The sequence below is a fragment of the Pteropus vampyrus genome, unplaced genomic scaffold (assembly GCF_000151845.1).
Source record: "Pteropus vampyrus isolate Shadow unplaced genomic scaffold, Pvam_2.0 Scaffold170, whole genome shotgun sequence".
In the NCBI taxonomy this organism is placed as follows: Eukaryota; Metazoa; Chordata; class Mammalia; order Chiroptera; family Pteropodidae; genus Pteropus; species Pteropus vampyrus.
Window position 1 is genome coordinate 3991823 of NW_011888951.1, and position 24157 is coordinate 4015979.

The window sequence follows — 24157 nt, forward strand, 5'->3', positions numbered from 1 at the left end:
TGGAAATTTTCTTAGGAATTTATCTTAGAAGTGAAGAGAACAGCCCAAATAGCTTATGTGACCCAACCCCTTCATACCACAGATAGCTCATAGAAGGGAGAGGACTCGCCCAAGTGCATAAAAGTAGAGACAGAGGCAAGGTCAAGCCCAGAATCTGAGTCTTCTGCCTCTTATCACAGACAGAGTTTTTCCCACCACATGGCCCTGCCACTGCTGAGGCCAGAGCTGTGTCAGTGTCTTGTACTGAGCTGAACACTGCATTGGGCACAGGCAGAAGCATAACAAATTTGGAACTGAGAGGGCCAAGTCCCAGTCTCATAGAGGAGGGTCATGAGCAAGTCCTTTGGCTTCTTAATGCATTTGCCTTTGTAAAATGGAAAGCACCTGTCCCCTCTGGTTATTGTATAGAGTAAATAATATTATAAAAGCAAAATAATCTTATATATACTGATCCCTAGCTTACTGGTCATTAAGCAGCTTGTACTAAGAATACTACAAAAGGGTTAGCTCTGAAGCCCGGTGCCCGATGCACTAGTGAGAGTGGCAGCATGAGATGATAGAAAGAGCTTTGGAGTGGGTGTCAGGAGACCTCTGGCCTTTGCTCTGCCGGTAACTAGAATCAGGCAAGTCACAAAGTCACACAGCCTCTCTGAGCCTGTTATCTCGTTATGCAAATGAGGTGGGTTATTAAGGACCAAAAAGGAGGGAAGGAAGATTAAACTACTTTGTAAGCAATAAAGAGTTTTACAGGTCCCAGACTCTGCACTGCTCAAAATGTGTGCAAAGAATGACGATGACAAAGCATGCAGCTAAGACTCTGAGCTGTGTATGAAAACACTGAGCCTGGTATGAAGGATAAGTCACTTGGAACAATAGCTCAAGAACTGAAGAACCAGGTTCTAGTCTCTGTGCTATCAGGAACCAGCTCTGTGAATTCGGGTAAGGCACTTAACCTCTCATTGCCTTAATTACCTTGTCTGTAAAATGAAAAAGCTAGAAGTCACAGAACTTTTAAAAAAAATGACTTCTAAAGCTGCAAGGAATCTTAGAGATCTTGAATTTAATGCTTTATTTTATAAATGGGTATAAATGAAGTTGAAAAGAAATTAAGAGACCGAGGACCTACATGTATATTCTCCAAGAAAAAACTTCCTAATTTGTCTGATATGTGCACACATACAGGGTCCCTGCCCTGCTCCTCTCATTCCCAGATTAGCCTCTAATATAGTTTTCAAGTTAAGAAAAAACAAAGTAGAAAAGAGTTTAGGAGTTGGCCAGATCTGGGTTTGAATCAGAACTTTGACATTACTTATTTGCCATGTAATCCTGGACAAGCTAGTCTCTGAGCTTTAATTTTCTTATTTTTTTTCCTTTTTCTTTTTAAATGATAGTTGCCACACTAGTTTTCTTATTGGTGAAATAAATCTATTTTCTAAGACCATGTTACCGAAGATAGTTTTAACTGTGAGTGCAACATAACTTGCCTGGCTTCTTGAAGAATATAGCAAAGATGGTATATACCATCCAGAGATGAATTCGAATGCAAACAAATCTCTAAAAGCTAGTCCACAGGAAGGAGGAGACACCAGACTGCTGCAGCCTGCATTTCTTTCCGGTGAGCTAAGTTAGACCAGTGAATTGGAGTATAGAAGAAAACCAATATTTTCCCCCTTATCCTCCAGAATCGGCCCAGAATGTGTCTCTAGACCTAGCAAAAAGTTGGGCTCAAAGGGGGTCAAGGATGCCAAGTTTTATTTCCTTACCTCTGTCCATCTGATGACTTTTCCATTTGCTTTATACTCTGATCCATGGAATATCTTCACACTTGTTATAGACTCCATGGACTTCCCATCTATAGGACTTACGACACTAAAACAGAAGCACAGAAAAGACATGGAAGCAGCTCTTAAAGCCAGAAAAGCCACTTCTCTTATTAAGTCTTGCTACTAATTATACTGGGTACCTCGCCAAACACATCTGTGCAATACATCACTGCAAGAAGCCACTGCACAAAAATGTAACTGAACAGTGCGCTCATGAAAAGTGCTCACTGAAATAATTCAAAGAACACACATAGAAAAAAGGAGTCATGATTCCAGGAGCTGCTTTTTTTAATATAAAGAAATGGTTTACTCAAACCTGCTCTCTTCTTTCAGCATTCCTTCCTTCAGTGAACACATGGCCGCCCACCCAGTCTTGCTCTCCCCTCTGCTGTCACAGCACTGGGCTCCTAATTGTAATAACATCCATCATGTCCTACCCTTCATATATTTCCATATTTTCAAACCTGTTTATGCTTTTGAATCTCTATGTATAAAAGATCAAATTTAACTTAAACTTCAATATCAGGGATTCACTTCATTCGCTTGAAGTAAAATTATTTAAACAATGTTAAGTTTAATTGCTAACTCATCAGACAACAACGTCAAAGAAAAAGCACCCTTAGTTGCTTAGCACTTAGTTGATTTTAAGAGAGGACACTCAGACACTGAGGGACAAGCTGGAAAACATTCAATTTATTTACTACAAACTAAACTCCTGAGCTTGAGAGTCTTCCTTGACTAGCTCTTGTCCTGTTTTCTAAGATGCTGCAACTGGCACTTGCTGTATGAAGGGGAAACCTGCATGTACTTAATTACCAATACTTATGGCATCAGATTTTCAGATTATCAATTTTTTGGTCCTAATGACCATGTCCATTTCCAACTAAAATAGAGAGTTAAACACAAATTGATTTGAAATTACAATTTCCAGTGAAGTATGGGAAAGGTTTTTTCTTTTTTGTAAAATAGGCAAATGCACTTATTGATTTAGAAATTTCTTCTTTTCTGTTCAATAACAAATGTTTTTAAATCTTAAAAAAAAACAAACAAAAAAAAACACCAGTGTGCCATGTTGTAAATGCCCTCTATTTGCCTTTGCTCCTGCTATTCCCTCAGACTGGAACACCCACTCTGCCACAGTTATGTGGCAGATACCTACTCATCTTATCAGATGCAGCTTAAGCAGCAGCCATTTCTCTATGCAGTCATTCTTAAATACCACCCTACCACTTCTATCAAGCTTCCTCTTTTCTTTTTCCATCTTCACTGTATCCTACAAAGTTTTCTATGAGCATCTTCCATACTTTGGTGTACTTATTTATAACTATTTTCAAAACCAAACTGTCAGCTGGGACCATGTGGAATTCATTTTTTTGTACTTCCAGAGGCCCGCATGTAGAATTATTGCCTGAAGGATGGAGGGAGGGAGGGCAGAAGGGAGAGAGGGAGACAGGAATGGGAGAAAGCTTAACACAATAAAATATAATATATTCATTTATTCAATCCATTTTTCAAAGTACTTTATAGGTGAAAGACAGGTTTTTAGGTGCTGGTAACACAGTAGTAAATAAACCAGATCCGACCTCCCCCCGCTCCGCCAAAAAAATAAATCAGTGTCTGCCTCATGGAGCTTACATCTCAAGGGCAATATAACAAAAATAAATAAGTAAAAATATATTGTCTGTTAAAAGTTATAAGTGCTCTTGAGAAATACAATACAGTGAAAGGGGATAGGAAATATTGGGGGTGGAAGGAAGAAATGTATGACAGTGTTATAATTTAGATAAGTTGGTCAGGAAAGGCCTTATTGAGAAAGTGACATTTTAGAAAATACTTGTAGGCAGTGAGGGAGTGACTCATGTGGCTACCTAGGGGCAGAGTATAAGCTGAGAGAACAAGTACAAGGGCTGATGTATAGTTGATGTGTTCAAGCAAGAAGGCAGGTGTTGCATCTGAGAAGAGGGTGGGTGGAGGGATGCAGATTGTGTAAGGCCTTATAGGTCGTAAAAGACTTTGGTTTTTACCCTGAATGATATTAGAAGTCAGTGGTAGGTTTTGAGCAGAGAAGTGACAACTGCTCTGCCTGCTGTACTGAAAACAATTTGGATTGGGAGGAGGGAATAGGCTAAGATTAGGAACAAAGAAACCAATTAGGAGGCTACAGCAATAATGCAGACCAAATGATAGTAGCCTGAACTAGGATGATGGCAGTAGAGGTAGAAGTAGTATGATTCTGGATATATTCTGAAGTCAAGTTAACAGGATTTACTGTTGGATTAAGTGTAGGGTCTGAGAGAAAGAAAAGTGTCAAAGGTGAGTCCAAGGTGTTGGCTTGACCCATAGGAACAAGAGCTTCCATATGGTGGGAAAGAGTATGGCATCTGAAGCCCAAGAGTATGGCATCGTAGCCCTGCTGCTTCCTAGCTTTGTGGAGTCACCTAGCCTTGTGGTGCCTGTTTACTTATCTGTGATATGGGAATAACAATACTGATTGTTATATCAAATGAAACAATATTAGCAAAAGTGCTTTGTAAACCATAAAAGGCTTAGGTTTTACTCTTACCTCAATAACTTTAGAGAAATTGTTTCATCAACTCCTTCTCTTCAAAAATATGCATAGAAACTCCTTCAGAAATTAAGCCAAAAAACCAGATATTTAAAATTCTATGTTATGTATACAAAGCAGTCCTTTTTCTTAGGCATGGCTTTTGGTCAAGCTATAGAACACCAGTGTAGACAAACCCATAGCCCGGCCCATAACTAAATGCCACAAGGAAGGACACTGCATGTACCCCTTGTTGATGTTCCTGTCGTCATCCACCCAATGGATGTGGATGTGCTCCGGGGGATCCTCAGCATCTGCCTTGCCACAGGTGATGGTGAAGTCCTTCATCTCTCGCAGCGCCTGCCTCAAAGCATCCATATTCTCTGCAGTTATCTGGACCATAACGCCATCTGAGAATCAGCACCAAGATAATACCAATAAAAACAAGGGAAAGCCAGGGAGAGGGGCAGCTGAAAAATGGTACTTGGCACCTAGCAAATCCCTCTAGGATTTAATGTAAAACTTTGTTCTGCTCTCTAAAGCTGAAAGATACAAATGGGTTTTGTTCTTTACGCTGAACTATTACTTAACCGAAAGTGCTATGAGGATCAAGTGCCAAGCTGAGTTCTGCTTAAAACACTTGCCTGTTGATTTCACTTTAGACACAACAAAGAATTTCTCCTGAGACTGCTCAAAGAGAAAACTTACACATGGTCACATCTTGTTCCTGTTTCCCCTCTTGTACGTGTCATGCTTTAATCATATTTACTGGTTTACATTTCTGTCTCTCACTTTACTATGATTGGCTGGCATACAGTGAATGCCCAGTAAAAGTCTGTTAAGTAAATCACTGAATAAACAACAGCAGTGGGATAGGGGATAAATCCATTTATTGACTGGCAATGAAGACAACCACTACATGTATTTTACATGGGAACCATGTAGCTAACAGATGGTAACTATTTGGGGGCTGCTACCTACCTGAGTCAAAGGCAAACACTGAAACTGAGAATGAAAATTGCTACCTGCTAAGTAATTACCCTGCTTCACTGATACAAAATTTTGTCAGCTGAAATAATTTCTAAAGAGTTTCAATAAAAAATTTATAAATAGGCATCCAGTTGCTCTAATGGCACACACAGTGAAATGCAAGACCTAAGAAATTCCCAACCCAAAGGCATAAACATAACTTTTAAACACACTGCTTTGCATTTGTAAGGATCTGCATCAGTACAATTTATCACTTCGACATTTAAAAGATGTTTTTTAATCATCTTGTAAAGACACAATTTCTAAAGCAGTCAATACTTGATCACATAGGCAATAATTAGTCACTTAAGATCAAACGACTAACTCCTGGATTTAATAATTTCTTAATAGCATGTTTCTGCTATGTAGTCAGAGTTATGAAATTTAGTGGTATAATATTAGTGTACTTTGCTCTTCACTTGCTCTTTTATTAAGTTTACCAATAAAGGAGATCAAAGCCAATATATATCTATTAACATACATGTAAGATTATCTATATATTTCAATTAACACTAGAATCTACCCTCAGGAAGAAATTATTTTAGGTAGGGCCTTGGAGTGAGCTATTATGAGATAAAAATCTGTTGTCATGTGTGGCAGATTGCATTTTCCAAAGATGGCCACAATACCTCCTGTCTCACGCGCTTTTCTACAATACTATCTTGCATTTCCCCAACAATAAGTAGAGTCTAACTCCTCTCCCCTTGAATCTGGGCAACTTATGACTATTTCCAACACCAGAGTATGTGACACTGTGCGACTTTCAAGGCTGAGTCGTACTAAGCAATGTGGCTTCTGCCTTGTCGATGGAATACTAGTGCTTGGAGTCCTGAGCCATCATGTAAGAATCCAACTATCCCAAGGCTACCGTGCAAAGGAGTCCAATGTGTAAACACTCCAGGCATTACTCCTTGTCTTTAAAACATCCTAGGCCAGACTCCAAACATATGCATGAACAAACCTTCAGGTAATTCTAGCTCCCAGCCATCAAGTAACCACAGCCTTCAAGTCATCCCAACTGAGGCCCCAACATCACAGAGCAGGGTTAAGCCATCCCTGCATTGCCATGTCAAGGGCAGGCCCAGAGGATTCAGGGAGCAGGATAAAATAGTTGCTTTAAGCAATTAAGTTATAGGTTAATCTGTTATGCAAAAAGAGTAACCAGATCAAAATACAGTTAAAGAATAACTGACAAAGAATATAAACAGTATGCTCATTAGCCTTTCATTAGCTGTCATTTAATTAACTTTTGTCAGGATATGTGTCATGTCCAATTATAGTGAACCAGCAGCAAGCACATCCCACTCTGTATCCCAAATGATGACTGCAACATTCTTGTGGGTAACAGGGACTGAACTTCATCTACACATTTAACAGATTTGAGCTCAATGATACATTTGAACTCAGACAACATCCCCTTGAGTACCTTATTCCAAAGCTCTAAAGGTCATCTCTTAATTTTTATGTCACTATTCCATGGTATCTCTGCCACTTACTCCCTTTGGAGAACTAAGCGCCTTTATGACAGTTTTAATTAAAGAGACGCTACTGAATAAATAACAGGAGTTCAGAAGTCTACGGCAAAAACATCAAAACTTCCTTTAATATCCCTTGCTTTTCAGCTGTGCAATTAGGAATGAACTAATGTACATGCAGAAAATAACTCATTCTTTACCTTCTACAATACTGGACTTGGCAAGATATCCTGAAGAGGATTTCAGAGCGCCACTGAACACAAAGAAACTGGCACCAGTCACTAAAAGAGCAATAGAAAATAGTTTAGTGAAGACACACTCTGAGACGGAAAGACAGAGAATAGTAATAAAATATTTAATAACTGGGAATGCCAACCATAATCATTCGTAAAACAAAAAATACCAATTCTTACACCATAATATACAAGTAACCGATAATTCTGATGCTTATGAGAGGTTGGGAATTAGGTTTTAAGATACTCTCTCCCATTTTGCTTTGCTCTTATTCCAATGGAGAATCAAAGAATCTTACAAAGAAATCTTAGTGGTTAAGTTTAGGGCTTGGCCTGAGGCCTGTTTTTGGAAATAAAATTATATTGGAACATGGCCATTCATTTATACACTTTCTATGGCCGTTTTTGAAATATGATGCCACAGTCTATGGCCATGCCACCACGAACAAGCCTGATCCCATCTGATCTTGGAAGAAGCTAAGCAGGGTCGGGCCTGGTTAGTACTTGGATGGGAGATCACCTAGGAAGACCAGGTGATGTAGGCGTAAAAAATAAATAAAATAAAAAATAAGGGATTGTAAGCCGACGAGGTCTTCGTAATCTGTGAGGTCAACCAAGGGTTGCCTCGCCTAAAAAACAAACAAACAAACAAATAAGTAAAGAAATATGATTCCAGAGTTAAGTAGTTGGCAACAAAGACTGCAGGCCTGCAAAGCCTAACATATACAGACAAAGTCTGCTGACCCCTGATCTAATTCATTGGTTTCCAGGTTTGTTTGTTTGTTTTTTTTTTACACCAAATATATTTTGAATATGGACATATGTTTGCCAACTATTTTATTTACCAACTGGAGCTATTAAAAACCCAAACACCTGACACCATTATCTCTTCATAAAAGAAAGGATATTTAATACATTTAGCTTTATGAAAACTTCACTACACTGTCCTTATGTCTCCACATCTTAAATTGGACTGAGCTATTCTAACCGCCTACCTACTAGCCTTACAATATTTCTAATAGGTAAGTCATCCAGCTTACAAACTCCTAGTGGCAAGGAGCAGCCCATTCTACTTCTAGATAACTCTCAAGTGTTTATGAGTGTGCTCACAAATTGAACCCAAATCTAGATTCTTGTTACTTTCACCCACTGGTGCTGGTTTTGGCCTTTTGTAGCTTTAAAGAGTAAGCTGAATCTTATTGTCACATAATAGAAAATCTTAAAAATAGAGACAGCTATTTTTCACTATCTTCTAATCTATATACTTTTCCATGCTAAACATTTATATTTCGAGAGGTTTTCATTTGACCTAGTTTCCAGATTTCTCACAGACCTTGAATCATTCTCTGAAGACCCTCCAGTTTTACCAATGGATATCATCAATTATGTTAATGATACCTAGAACTTATTCAAATATTCTAGGACTTATTTGACTAATAAGGAGCATGTGGACTTGTCACCTACATAATTTTGGATATACTATTTGAATATATATGTGCTAAATACCTTTTATGCATTTATTAAACAATTAAAATATATATACTGAAGAAAGTAACCTACAGTATGTCTTTTAGAAAAGTGTTTCATAAAGCATACTAAAGAAAGCTAGTTTTAGGAGATATTTCGAGGGAAAAAAGATTTATGGTCAAATAAATTTAGGAAGGGCTAGGTACTATCTTCCTTTTGGAAAAATCACAATACAAATCAGCTTGTTAAAGGCTCTGAAAAATCCCAAAGAAATGTTTAAATTTATTTAATTCAGGATTTTTCAGTTTAATGCATTAAACAAGATTTTTATTTATTTACGTGAATATTTTATAAAACCATAGAACCTAAGACACTTCAGGAAATGCCATGTTGAGCAGTGCTTCTTAAATTCTAATGTGCATTTAATTTACATTGTGATTGTGTTAAAATGCAAATTCCGATTTAGCAGATCTGGGATGTAGATTCTTCATTTCTAACAATCTCCTAAGTGATAAGACCACATTCTGAGTACCATTGAACCTTCTTCGGAATCCTGTCAATCAATTAATTAACATTGAGTATGTTAATTCAATAAGCTCCAAATCTAAGCGTATTCTTACTATGGGGCCTAGTCTCCTATCTTCAAATACCAATGCTGGACCTGTCAGTATTCTGAGGCAGTATTTCCAAATGTTCCCCTCAGTAACAGAGATGCCATTTGCACTCTGAATCTGACTACTTAGGGAGTCAACATAATTCTAGCTAATAAGCTTGGAAAGGTTAGTTTAATCAAGTTGTTTGTGGTCACCTGTCTAGAAAGTGTTAGGGGGCCGAGATAGCCGACTCTGTAAATCCAGTACAATCTTCCATTCTCATAATCTAGATCAGCTCAAATACTCACCCTTTCTGGGCTGATTGTGAATACTGATAGCCTGGGTCTGATAGTTTCCATCATCATTCTGTACACACACAAGATGAGAGTCTGCCTTCTCATTGAAGCAAGCACCTCCTGCTAGGACATGCTCATTGGACTTGTTCATGGCTTTCATCATCTGCAATCAAAGATTAACTTTCTTATTCTGCCAAGAATGGGATTTTTTTTTGTCTGACATAGTACAACTTCTTCATCTTCTCAAAGACAAAACAGAATATTATTATTTATTAAAGTGACAAAAGAACAATCAAATAATACAAAGTGAAAAATCAGCCACCATTAATAAAAAATCAACATATACAAAAATTCCCTGTATAGTTTATAGGTAATTTGTACTATAACCTAGGCACATGACACATTTTGCATTCATTTTTTTTGGTCTTTTATTGCTGCACTAAATTCAAGTAACTAAAAAGTAGTTTAGCTAATTATAGTAGTTTCTACTACCCAGTGGATTCACTGAGGATATATGTACTGAAATTCTAAGCCAAAAGAATGTCCCATATTAAGTGTATTTGTCATCTTTTTCCACATCCATACAAAGCAGTGAGGCCTTTCCGCTAGAAATATATAAACTCTACTGTTTCTTAGTTTTACTAATGCATGTTTGAAATCTTCAATGAAATCACCAATATTTTGCTTTGTCAAAAGATTTAAAATGATAATTCTGAAGCTAACTTATAAAAACTCACAGGCCACCATTATGTGTCTGGTAAACAAATCTGAATTTTTATTCTTTTGACGCTAAACTCTGGCATCGAGATGAAATAAGCTAATAACAATTTGTTTTTATTACCCATTTTTTCCTTCATGCCATCCTATCTGTCCAAATTTCTGATCCAATCCTTTGAAAATCTAGTCCAACTTTTTTTCACTCCCCTCTTCCTCTTATACTATAAACTGCAGTACCAGTATGAAAAATACTAGATAATAGTGTTCTGATATCTTTTATATTTCTGTATCAATACACTCAAGAAAATGTACTGAGGTGAAATTCACATGACATAAAATTAACCATTTTAAAGTGAACAATTCAGTGGTATTTAGTATACTCACAATGTTGTGCAACACAACCTCGATCTAGTTCCAAAACATTTCCATCACCCCAAAGTAAAACCTCTCACGCATTAAGCATTTCTCCCCACTCCCCACTTCCAACCACCAATGTACATTCTGTCTCTACTCATTTAGTCTGGGTAGTTTATATAAATGGAACCATACAATATGTGATCATTGTGCCTGGCTTTTTTTCACTTAGCATAACATTACGGAAGCTCATCCATGTTGTGGCATGCATCAGTACTTCTTTCCTTTTTATAGCTGAATGATATTCCATTGTATATACAGTTGACATCTGAACAACTTGGGGGTTATGGGCACCAACCCCTCATGCAGTCGAAAATCCACATCTAACTGTAGTCCCTGGGTATCCACAGAGGATTTGTTCTGGACCCCTGTGATACCAAAATCTGTAGATGCTCAAGTTCCTTATATAAAATAGCACAGAATAATGCAGACAGTTGGCCCTCCACAGTGTGGATTCCCAGAGATCAAAAATACTGATTTGGATCTGCAGTTGATTGAATCTTCAGATGTGAAACCCGAAGATACAGAGGACCAACTGTATATTTACTGGAAAAAATATGCATATAAATGGACCTACATAGTTTGAACTCATATTGTTCAAGGATTAAATGTATATATACCACAATTTATTTATCCATTCATCCATGGACTTCTGGGCTATGTTCACCTTTTGACTATTTTAATAGTAATACTATGAACATGTGTGTACATGTACTTGTTATGAGTACTTGTTTTAAATTCTTTGGTGTTTTAAATATACCTAGGGGTGAAATTATGGCATTATATGGTAATTCTGTAACCTTTTGAGGTATCAAACTGTTTTTCATAGTGGTTAAATCATTTTACATTTCCACTATCAACATATAAGGATTCCAATTTTTCTACATCCTTGCCAACACTTATTTTCTATTGTTGTTTTTTTTTAATAGCCATCCTAGTAGGTGTGAAGCAGTAACTCAATGCACTTTTGATTTGCATTTCCCTAATGTTTAACGACTTTGAATGTGTTTATTAGTCAGTGTATATCTCTTCTTTGGAGAAATGTCTATTCAACTCCTTTGCCCATTTTTTAAATTGGATCATTTGTCTTTTGTTTTAGAGTTGTAAGAGTTCATTATATATACTAGATACCAGACCCCTATCAGATATAAGATTCTCAAATATTTTCTCTCATTGTGTAGGTAGTCTTTCACTTTCTTGTTAATGTCCTTGGATGCAAAAAAGTTTTTAATTTTTATCTATTTTTTCTTTTGCTTGTCATATCTTTTGGTGTCATATCTAAGAATCCACTGCCGAATCCAAGGTCATGAAAATTTACCCTCATATTTTTCTCTAAGAGTTTTATGGTTTTAGCTCTTATATTTAGGTCTCTGATCCATTTTAAGTTTTGTATGTGGTGTGAAGTAGGGGTACAACTTAATTCTTTTACATGTGGAAACTCAGTTATCCCAGCACCATTTGCTGAAAACTATTCTTTCACCATTGAATGGTCTTGGCACACTTGTCAAAATCAACAGGCCATAATGTATGAATTTATTTTTGAATTCTTAATCCTATTCCATGCCAGTACCAAACTGTTTTGATTGCTATAGCCTTACAGTAAGTTTTAAAATTGAGAAGTGTGAATTCTCCAATTTTTTTCTTTTTCAAGATTATTTTGGCATCAGGGCCCCTTGAGAAACTTCAAATGAAGTTATTAGCTTTACCTTTTCTGCAAAAAAAAAAAAAAAAAAAAAGGAAGGCCATTGGAATTTTGATAGGGCTTGCGTTAACCTATAGATCACTTTGATGGAGCTTCTATTTAATCTGTATTGACATCGCAATATAAGTTTTCTAATCCATGAACATGAGATGTCTTTCCATTTATTTAGGTCTCTTTTTCAAATTCTTTCAGCAACGTTTCATAGCTTTCAGGATACAAGTCTTTTGCTTCCTTGGTTAAATTTATTCTTACACATCATAGTGATACAATTATAAGATAGCATGATCTCCTGGCTTTATAACTCTTGCAAAGTTATTATTATAATACTGTATCACCAGAGGCATCCAAAAATTGACTATTCCCCTCACACTGACATTTATCAACTTCACTAGTCCAAGCCACTTCTATCAAGGTTTTCCAAAGATTACTTTTAAGTAACTCTTTTACAAACAAGATGTCAGATTCCTACTTATAGAAGTCAACTGATAGACTAATTTAGGTTTTCATTTGCAATTTGCATTTATATCATGTGAAAGAAACTGATATAACATATAGCAATTTAAAAGAATGTTATTTCCATCATTTCTTCCAAATCATTAGGCTAAAGTAGTTTCTAATTTTGTCTGCTCTAAGCAGATTAAGAAATATTTTCAATTCAGACATTCTAAATAAATAATAGCTAACTATAAGGAAATCATTTCCCTGATGTTAATTTCAAGCCCATTGAGATTAAACCTTCACATTTCTTTAGAAATGAAAAAATTTTTTCTCTTAAAATCATGTTCATTTATACCAAGAGGAGTTTCCCAGATATTCAAAGGACCAAAATGACCATAAAATAAACTTACACTTGTCATATGAAGACTGATAATGATACCTGACTTTCCATTTTAGTTGTGCCATTTCCTCTGCCCTATCAATTGAAATTCTGTAATATCTTTTGTACTATCCCTATCTGCACCATAGTTTAAAACTTAATTACCTCTTTTCTGGATAAAATAACCTTATAACTGGTTTTTCTACAGTCCGCTCTATCAGTTCTGATTCACTGCACACGATGTTCTCATAGTTACCAAAACGCAGCTCCAATCAAGTCACATCTTCTCTACTTCTTATGCTCTGGCCCCAAATCAGCTGTTTGTCTTGATTCCCTTCTGACTGTATCCTTATATGCAGGAATACTTCCTAATGTACCACTATTTCCCATCTCTGACCTTTAGCATATGCTGTTATTTAGCCTCCCTTTTCTTCTCCCACATCCAAGCACCTGAAAAAGCTTCCCTCCAAATCAAAGCTTAGTAAAAATACCAATTTCTACGTGTAGCCTTCTCTAATTCCCAGACACCAATGTGACCACTTCCTTCTTTGAACTGCCATAGCACATTCTTTGTAATTCTTATATGGCACTATTCACATTCTGCCTTGGATTAAGATTAATAGCGGGGAAGAGGGGAGGTAGATGAAGTAAAGGGGGTCAAATATGTGGTGACAAAAATCTAACTATGGGAGGTGAACACACAGTGTAAATATATATATGCCTTACTGTTAAAACATACAGCTGAAACTTATTGGATTTTGTTAACCAATGTCACCATAAAAAATTAATTAATTTAAAAAAATTAATAGCAAGGACTCAAGTCAGACTGCCTATATTTCTATCTTGGCTTTGTTACTAACTAGCTGTGTGCTCTTAGGCAAGTTATTTGATTTCTCTGTGTCCCATTTTCCTCCTCTGTAAAATGAAATAACAGAAGTAATTATTTCATAGAATTATGAGGATTAAATAAATACTTTAAAGTGCTTAGAACACCATCAAGAATATGAGCATTGATTAAATAAAATTTGTATGCTTGTCTCCTCTACCCTGCTTATAAAATTGTAAAGCAATCCTAAAATCTGCAGCAAATAATTCAACTGAGTACTTCTATAACAGGATTCAGACACCAAGAACTCACAAATTAATGACAGATGCACTGATAAAAGGCAGAGAAACTGCTGTGACAACAGTATGTTCAAAAGAGCTAATATCTATGGAGTACCAACTGAGAGCCAGGCACTGAGTTAAATGCTACATGCATCTTATCTCAAAAAAACATTTTAAGATATCAAGTGAAGTAGTACCTAAGCTTTATCTTCTTGTATTTCCTACTGCCAGATTCAATTAAAGAATATAGTTCTAGGAATGACTGCTGGATGAATGTGAGGAGCTATAACATCTACTCCATTTCTGAATTAACACCATGTCCTCCAATTTCCTGAGATCTCATGTTAAAAATGATCATTTATTTAGCCTTTTGGTTTAAAATGGAAAAGGTCTGTGGAGAAGATTAAGCAGGGCTTTGGGTAACAGTTACAATTTGTATATAATGTGTAAGGCTTAGCACAGGGTATTGCTCACAGCAGGTCCTCATGGCAGGTACTCAATATATTCAGGTCTGCTGAATATATTAATTAGTAAACCATATAAGTAGGGATGGATTTGGAGGGTTTGCCTTATTCATGGAATTATACTGAGAGTAAATGTCACCATGATTTTAAAACCTTTTTTTTTTTGGTTCACTTATAATTGCAGTGTCACACAGATAAAGTATCTAATAAAATAAGTTTTAATGATTTAATTTTATTAACATTTATCAAGTAACAAGGACTTTAAGAAGGAAGATCCATTATAGAGGCATGGAAAATCTATGAAAGCAAACCACTGTGCCATGGGTACAATGAAGAATGAAAGGTATACTCTCTGCCCTCAAGTGGCTCAAAATTCAGAGCAGGAGGGCACTCATGCTCATCAGCTATAGATGTTACATGAATAAAGAAAGCTGGGAAAACAGGAAAGGAAGAGTAATACTGTCTAGGGGATTGAGGATTCTAGGTAAGTTTCCTAAAGGGTGTATCATTTGAATTGGCTTTGAAATCAGGTACAGAGGAAGAACACTTGGGTAAAGAGAAAAGCATGGCCGAACAGAAATAGAACTGAGAAGGGAACACTGAGCTGAATAATGAAGGAACAGGTAGAGGACAATCCTTTCCTGGAGATATTTAGAAAAAAATATATATTTATCTTTCTAGTTAGTTGGAGTTCACCTGCATCCAGAAGTTAGCACCTACCTTTCAGTCCTATGCATCCACAGATCAACTATGAACTTTCATTCATTCATTTAGCAAATACTTACTGACCACCTCATATGTACTAAGCACTGTGTTTTTACTTGGTTTATTCAATAAATCCATTCTCTCATGGAATTTATATTCCTGTGTGTATAGGGGAGGAAACAAAAACAATAAACACATAAATACATAAAATGTTAGACACTGATAAGTACTATACAGAAAAATAAAGTATGGGAGGACTAGGTGTGCTGGCGAATGTCATTTGAAATAGGATGGTCAGGGGAGGCCTTACTGAAAAGTGAGAGGAAAACCATGGGATTGTCTAAGGAAGAGCCTTACAGACACTTATAAAAGCTGATGCAATGGGCCTGGGGTGGTAGCATGTCTGGTAGTTTCAAGGAACATTAAGGACAGTGTGGTTGGAGTTGAGTGTCAGATAAAGAACAGGTATAAAAAATGAGGTTAGAGAGGTAATAGGTTAAGAAATACAAAATGGTAAAGAGAGGACTTAGTTTTTATTCTAGCTGGGATAAAAGATCTATGGAGGGGTTTTGAACAGAGAAGTGATGAGATTTGATTTAGTTTTAACAAAATCACTCCAGCTGCCGTGCTGAGAATAGTCTGACATGGGAAAAGGTATCAACAGGAAGACCAGTAAGGAGGCTGCTGCACAAATGCAGGAAAAATAATGATGTTAACTTAGACCAAGATAAGTCCAAAGGTAGAGGGGTAGCTGGGTTCTAGATATATTTGGAGGGTAGAGCCAGTAGAATTTCCTAACAAACTGAACAGGGGAAAAAAGACTTACAGATAATTCCAAAGTTTTGGGCCTGGTAACTGGAAGGATGGCACTGCCATTTCCTTAGGGAAGGCTGCAAGAGGAGCAGGTTTTGAGGAAAGATCAGGAGATCAGAGTTGAACTTGCTAAGCTTGAGATGCCTGTGCAAACAGAACTGTCAAATGGGCAGTAAGATACTCAAGTCTACAAAACAGGGGAGAGATTCAGGCTGGAGAAGACACTTGGAAGACATCAGTAGAGACACAATATTTAAGGCCAGAGAATTCTAGATTACCAAGAAAATGGATAGACACAAGGACAAAAGTTATAAGGACTAAGCCTTTGGATTTTCTAAAGTGAGTCAGAAAAGGGGTCAGAAAGTGGGATGTACAAAGACAGAATTAAATTGTGGGAGATAAGGGATGCCCTAGGAGCTCAGGACTTCTTGTGGTGCTTGAACATATGAGATTAGAGCCAGTGATCACAAGACCAAAAGTAGCAGCAAGGTTGTGAGTGCTGCGAGATAGGGAAAGCTAGGAATTTGGCCAGAAGCAGCCACTGTTCACTCTTATCAGGCATGCAGAGACCTAGACAAGGGAAAGTCTTATTCTGAGCATGCTGTGTTCAGCAGAGACCTCCCATTGCAGTCAGTGGAGGTATAGCATCCAGGACTCTTTCTTGGGGATCCTTTTAATTTATACCTGTGGTTAAATACTGTCCTCCACATGTAACACTAGGAATAGCTAAATCAAGAGTCAGTGGAATATCAGTTCCCTCCTCTGCACTATTTTCCAGTGTACCTTTCACCAACTCCTCTCATTTCTTTTGAAAGAGGACTATCATTTCCTCCTAAGAGAAAAGAAATGTATTTCTTGAAGGCCAGAAAATAAAACATTCCTAAACAGATTTTAGGGCCATCTGTTCTTGCTAGTGCTACAATGAACCTTTGAAATTATGCTTTTGTAACTTCATATTTCTCTGAAGAATATGTGTAGCTTTGAATTAAAATAAACCCAAACTCTTTTTTCAGAATCTCAGAGTGAAAAGAATCTGAAGAGGACATTCAGCCTAAATTATAAAAGATAGGGAATTGTACAGGTATGATTTCAGAGATGCTTGCATTATATCACAACCAACAAACTTTTCTATTCCAGTCTCTCTGGTTTTGAGCAAAGAAATATTAACAAAATTTTTCTCCTTTTTGCTTGAGACATTAATGTTGGGTTAACTCTTTGGCTTGATTCCCCAGTGACCTGATAAAAGTTTGAATGTCCATTACACTACTAAAAAAAAATTGCTTGATTTTTGTTCTATTTAAAATAATTGATAAAATGTACATATTTAAAGTGTACAATGTGATAAATTTTTATTTTATTTTATTTTCAAGTGTACAGTACATTGGTTAGACATTTATATAGTTTATAAAACGGTGCCCTTAACTGCTCTTTCTCTCCTCTGGCTCTCCACCTAGCCCTTACATTAATGCTACCTGCATTCCTTATGCTGTGCTCCCCATCCCCATGACCATCTATCAACCACTAATTCATACTTCTTTAACCCTTCACCCCATTCTCCCAGCTCCCCAAGCCCCGTCCCCTCTGGCTGTCACCAGATTGTCCTCTATTTGTGAGTCTGTTTTTGATTAGTTTCTTCTTTTTGTTCCTTAGATCCCACATATAAGTGAAATCATATGGTATTTATCTTTCTCTCTCTGACTTATTTCACTCAGCATAATAGCCTCTAGGTCCATCTATGTCATTGCAAATGGTAGGATTTCATTTTTTTAATGGCTGAGTAATATTCTATTTATATATGAACCATAACTTTATCCAGTCGTCTGTTGATGGGCATTTAGGCTGCTTCCATATCTTGACCATTATAAATTGTGTTGCCATGAACATAGGGGTGCATAGATCTTTACGAATTATTGTTTTGGCTTTCTCTGGATGAATACCCAGAAGCGCAACTGCTGGGTCAAAGGTATATCCATTTTTAATTTTTTGAGAAACCTCCAGACTGTTTTCCATAGTGTCTGTACCAATTTTCATTCCCACCAACAGTGTATGAGGGTTCCCTTTTCTCCACATCCTCGCCAACACTTCTTGTTCTTTGATTCATTGATGACAGCCATTCTCAATTTGATAAATTCTGACATGTGTATATACCCATAAAAAAAGCACTTGAAACTACTCTCTGCTAAATCAGATAAGAAAAATAAGTGATAATAAACTGATGAACTATACTGAAAATGAAAAATAATAAATGACAGGTAATACGGTTATATTTTTGAACAAAGATTTCTGAACCTGCTCAACCGTAAACATAGGAGGCAGAATTCAGATAAAGACATAATATGAATGGTAGCTGTTCTCCTGAATATCCTCAGTCAGTACTGAAATAACTACAGGGAGCCTCATAGCTTTTACAATATACTAAAGAGACCCAGTTTCCAATACAAAGTACCATCTTGTAAACACGAAGGATACCCATGTATGTTATCTGATTGGGGATGACATCTGATCCTCTTATTTCTGGAAAGTAAGCTTCCACAAGGCAAGCATAATGTTCTTTATTCATCTTTGTATTTCATAGCACAGAATATATTTAATAGATGTTTGTTAGATAATAAAACTTCAAATATGAAAAATAACTTTTCAAAGCATAATCTCTTTCAAAACTATTTAGGGCACAAATTATATAAAACAGTTCACTTTAAAGATCTGACTCTAGCTAGTCTAGTCTATTACTGTTTGATATTCCAAGGAAGGACTATTTAATAGCTGAATACTGCTAACTGTATCCCAGCAAAAATTAAGCATACACCCTAGCTACTATTTTCTATGGTCCTGAAAAAAACCATCACAGGGTAAAGGCTTTTGTCACATAGATCATTCTCACATAATAATGGTGAGCCCTGAGCTTGTAAGTCCAGTAAGACATTTGTGTGATTCTAAGTGCATACCAAGTACAGAATGTTTATTGAATGTACAAATATATAAGTGAATAGATGGCTGAATGAAGGGGAAAAAAAAGGAAGAAAAGAAAGAAAGGAAAAAGAAGCGAGGGAAAGAGGAAATTATTTCATACCAAGAAGTACTGGAAGAAGTAATCACAGAGTTACCACCCTGCCTAATAAAACAACAAATTTTAACCATTATAATACTGAACTAAGTTTTAAAATAAAATTCTCTTTTAAACCACAACGATTACTATTAGACATTTTAGAACTGATTTTAAGAAAATTTTAAATTCAAGAAAGACTTCACATGGCAAATGAGTAAAGAGCCTTATTTGCATAACTCTGTTAATGTGTTTAATAGTATGCACAATTTCATTTTAGTTACAATACAGCTTAATTCAAGATGTAATCATTTGCTTTTGGAACCTTACTTAAAAGACATTCAGGACTTATAGTGAGCTGTGGTTAAACATTAAGAATAGTCAAAAATAACATTACTTACAGTAAGAGGTAAAAATGAAAAGATCACACCATGAATGTTATATATTTTTATACCATAATCAAAATGCAAATCTATCACTGATTATCATAGCATCAAAAGGTCAAAAGCACAACCAATTACTAAATAAATCACAAATTTAACCTCTTGCCTCTCTGTTATGAAATTCCCCATCATTGATCTAAGTCATACAATATTCTAAACTGATTTCTCTGTCAATTAAAAAATAAAATATTCATGTAATCTTATGTTTTTTGCCTTCCTTCATGTATTTAACAATGAAAACTATGCCTTCATGGTAAATCTTACCTCATTGTATCTGTTGCTGGGAATTTTGATGCTGGTTTTCCGAACTTCCATATCAACCACCAAACCTTGAACTACTGGCAATGTATACTGGTAATTTCTGAAGTCCTGAGCAAAAGCAGATTGAAATGAAATAAAGAATTCATCAAAGGCAGTATCTGATTTATAGTAATAATATTAGCACAAACTGAAAAAATGTCCAAATGTCGAAAATGTCCAAAAGAAAGATCTTATTTTTCTAAATAAGGAAAATATAATGAAAGATCCACTGTGTGTGTACTCCAGCTCCCTATTAGACAGTAAACTCTTGTAAGGCAGTAGGTTACAAAGTTTCATATAACCCTTATACATAATATTAAACAAATATTTGAACACTTTACTCTGCTTCATCACCACTTAACATTTTCTATAGTTATTTTTAACTGTCTACTCCCTCTAAGGTAAGCTCCAAGAGGATAGGAACCGTCACCTGTTTCTTTCTTGTTATATTCCAAATGCCTGGAACATCTTAGGCACTCAATGAATATCTGTAGGGTAAAACACACTTTCATAGGGTCTTATAGACCATCATAAGGACCTTTACCTTTACTTTTTTTTTTGGCCAGGTCTGTGCTTGAACTATTTCACACGAAGGCACATGGCAGCTTACACTGGACAAAATGAATAATTAAAAGGTAGATTTAAATATGAAAAAACCATGGCCCAGTAATCCCATGCTACCCTAATACTGGGACCAGGATGGCTATCACAGTCTGGGAATAGCCAGGGCTGGCACCTGGGGCATAGATACAGTGATGGGAAGATTAATTTTAGAATGTTTGAGGGTTGCCCAGGGACACCCCTGGCTTCTTCACACAGAATAGACAGTAAGGGAGAAAGGAGATCAGATAAACAGAATAAAAATAATCCAGGCAAGAGACAATGATAATTTGGACCAAGATGTTAATAGTTCAGAAGGCTGTGAGAAGTTGTCAGATTTTAGATAATTCTTAAGGGAAAACTGACAATATTTGCCACTGAATTGATGTGGAATGTGAATTAAAAACAAGAGTCAAAAATCATTCTGAATTTTATGGCATAGGCAACTAGAAGACTGGAACTATCATTTACTGAGAAGTAGAATATGATGAGAAGTGGAATGGAGCAAATCAGAAGGCTGTAGGAGAAAAAACAAGAAAGAATGGTGTCCTAGAAATTAGGAAAAGAAAATATTTGTTACATGGAACCATATAAAAATTATCTTCTGATTGCTTCTATTTACTCAGGAAAATTGGGGTGAGGTCATTAGGTGAAAATGAGTAAAGGGGAGGACAAATTGGAAATTTGAGATGAGATAATGTACAGATAGTCACCAATGAGAGTAGGAACACATTATAAACCAGAAAGGATTGCCAGGTATGTCTGACAGCTTCCCTAAGGGTATTGGTCATGAATCTAAAGTGAGACCAGTGATATTAAAACCAGATATCAGGCTTAGATATAAGTTAAGAATAAAGAAAGAATGAGATCCATGCAGATATGGTCAATAGACTTATGATAAGGGTGCAAAGTCAAGTAAATGAAAAAAAGGACAATTTTTTTTAATGAATGGTACTAGAACAATTAGACATACAAAAGGAAAAAAATAAACTTCAAATAATGCTTCATACTCATAAACAAAAATTAACTAAAAATGGATCATAGATCTAAATATAAAACATAAAACTATAAACCTCTTAAAAGAAAATGAGAGAAAATGTTTGTGATATAAATTTAATTAATAATTTCTTAGATATGGTATAAAAAGATGCTTCATTAAAAAATAATAAATTGTACTTCAACAAAATTAAAAACTTTTGTTCTATAAAAGACATTGTTAAGAGAATGAAAAGATAAACCACAGACTAGGAGAAAATAATATGAACGATACACATCTAACAAAAATTTATGTTCAAAATACCTGAAAAACTCTCAAAACTCAACAATAGGAAACAACCATATTTTTAAAACGGGCAAAAATCTGAACATTTACTAAAGCACACATGAAAAGATGCTCTAAATCATTCATCACAAGAAACATACAAATTAAAATCACACAAAAATGAAACCACTAAACTCCTAATGGAATAGCAAAAATTAAAAACAGAAAAGGAGAAATAGCGAGTGACAAAAAAATTTTTTCTTTATATTAATGGTAAATTAGAAATACCACAGGTATTTTGGAAAATAGTTTCACAGTTCCATATAATGTGAAACATACAATATGCCCCAACTATCCTCTCCCAGGTTACAGAATGAATGTTTTCAGAAGCTTTATTTATAATCACCAAAAACTAGAAACAATCCAAAACATTTATTGACAGATGGATAAACTGTGGTTCATACACACAACTGAACAGAACTCAGTAATAAAAATGAATTATTACTCAACAACAAAAAAAAACAAACAATCCAATTAAAAAATGGGGAGAAGACTCGAACAGATATTTCTCCAAAGAAGAAATACGGATGGCCAATAGACATATGAAAAGATGCTCAAGTTCACTAATCATCAGAGAAATGCAAATTAAACCCACAGTGAGATATCACCTCACACCTGTGAATGGCTGTCATCAATAAATCAAAGAACAAGAAGTGTTGGCGAGGATGTGGAGAAAAGGGAACCCTCATACACTGTTGGTGGGAATGAAAATTGGTACAGACACTATGGAAAACAGTCTGGAGGTTTCTCAAAAAATTAAAAATGGATATACCTTTGACCCAGCAGTTGCGCTTCTGGGTATTCATCCAGAGAAAGCCAAAACAATAATTCGTAAAGATCTATGCACCCCTATGTTCATGGCAACACAATTTATAATGGTCAAGATATGGAAGCAGCCTAAATGCCCATCAACAGACGACTGGATAAAGTTATGGTTCATATATAAATAGAATATTACTCAGCCATTAAAAAAATGAAATCCTACCATTTGCAATGACATAGATGGACCTAGAGGCTATTATGCTGAGTGAAATAAGTCAGAGAGAGAAAGATAAATACCATATGATTTCACTTATATGTGGGATCTAAGGAACAAAAAGAAGAAACTAATCAAAAACAGACTCACAAATAGAGGACAATCTGGTGACAGCCAGAGGGGACGGGGCTTGGGGAGCTGGGAGAATGGGGTGAAGGGTTAAAGAAGTATGAATTAGTGGTTGATAGATGGTCATGGGGATGGGGAGCACGGCATAAGGAATGCAGGTAGCATTAATGTAAGGGCTAGGTGGAGAGCCAGAGGAGAGAAAGAGCAGTTAAGGGCACCGTTTTATAAACTATATAAATGTCTAACCAATGTACTGTACACTTGAAAATAAAATAAAATAAAAATTTATCACATTGTACACTTTAAATATGTACATTTTATCAATTATTTTAAATAGAACAAAAATCAAGCAATTTTTTTTTAGTAGTGTAATGGACATTCAAACTTTTATCAGGTCACTGGGGAATCAAGCCAAAGAGTTAACCCAACATTAATGTCTCAAGCAAAAAGGAGAAAAATTTTGTTAATATTTCTTTGCTCAAAACCAGAGAGACTGGAATAGAAAAGTTTGTTGGTTGTGATATAATGCAAGCATCTCTGAAATCATACCTGTACAATTCCCTATCTTTTATAATTTAGGCTGAATGTCCTCTTCAGATTCTTTTCACTCTGAGATTCTGAAAAAAGAGTTTGGGTTTATTTTAATTCAAAGCTACACATATTCTTCAGAGAAATATGAAGTTACAAAAGCATAATTTCAAAGGTTCATTGTAGCACTAGCAAGAACAGATGGCCCTAAAATCTGTTTAGGAATGTTTTATTTTCTGGCCTTCAAGAAATACATTTCTTTTCTCTTAGGAGGAAATGATAGTCCTCTTTCAAAAGAAATGAGAGGAGTTGGTGAAAGGTACACTGGAAAATAGTGCAGAGGAGGGAACTGATATTCCACTGACTCTTGATTTAGCTATTCCTAGTGTTACATGTGGAGGACAGTATTTAACCACAGGTATAAATTAAAAGGATCCCCAAGAAAGAGTCCTGGATGCTATACCTCCACTGACTGCAATGGGAGGTCTCTGCTGAACACAGCATGCTCAGAATAAGACTTTCCCCTTGTCTAGGTCTCTGCATGCCTGATAAGAGTGAACAGTGGCTGCTTCTGGCCAAATTCCTAGCTTTCCCTATCTCGCAGCACTCACAACCTT

General features: G+C 36.0%; 1 protein-coding gene and 1 pseudogene across 6 annotated transcripts in view; one reads left to right on the forward strand and one right to left on the reverse strand.

Moving 5' to 3' along the window:
* The window catches only part of ZFYVE9 (zinc finger FYVE-type containing 9), a 124820-nt gene that overhangs the window by 6487 nt on the left and 94176 nt on the right, over window positions 1-24157 (reverse strand). For all 6 annotated transcript variants that reach the window (XR_896492.2, XM_011370490.2, XM_023536779.1 and 3 more), the window contains 5 exons: window positions 19951-20055; window positions 9474-9624; window positions 7073-7153; window positions 4616-4778; window positions 1764-1869 (listed from right to left, as the gene is read on the reverse strand). Coding sequence is in view for 5 of the 6 variants with exons in the window: in XM_011370490.2 (XP_011368792.1) it covers window positions 1764-1869; window positions 4616-4778; window positions 7073-7153; window positions 9474-9624; window positions 19951-20055 (606 nt within the window). In the remaining variant the exon portion in view is untranslated. The remainder of the gene's footprint in view (window positions 1-1763; window positions 1870-4615; window positions 4779-7072; window positions 7154-9473; window positions 9625-19950; window positions 20056-24157) is intronic.
* On the forward strand, window positions 7529-7650 carry LOC111745964 (annotated as a pseudogene).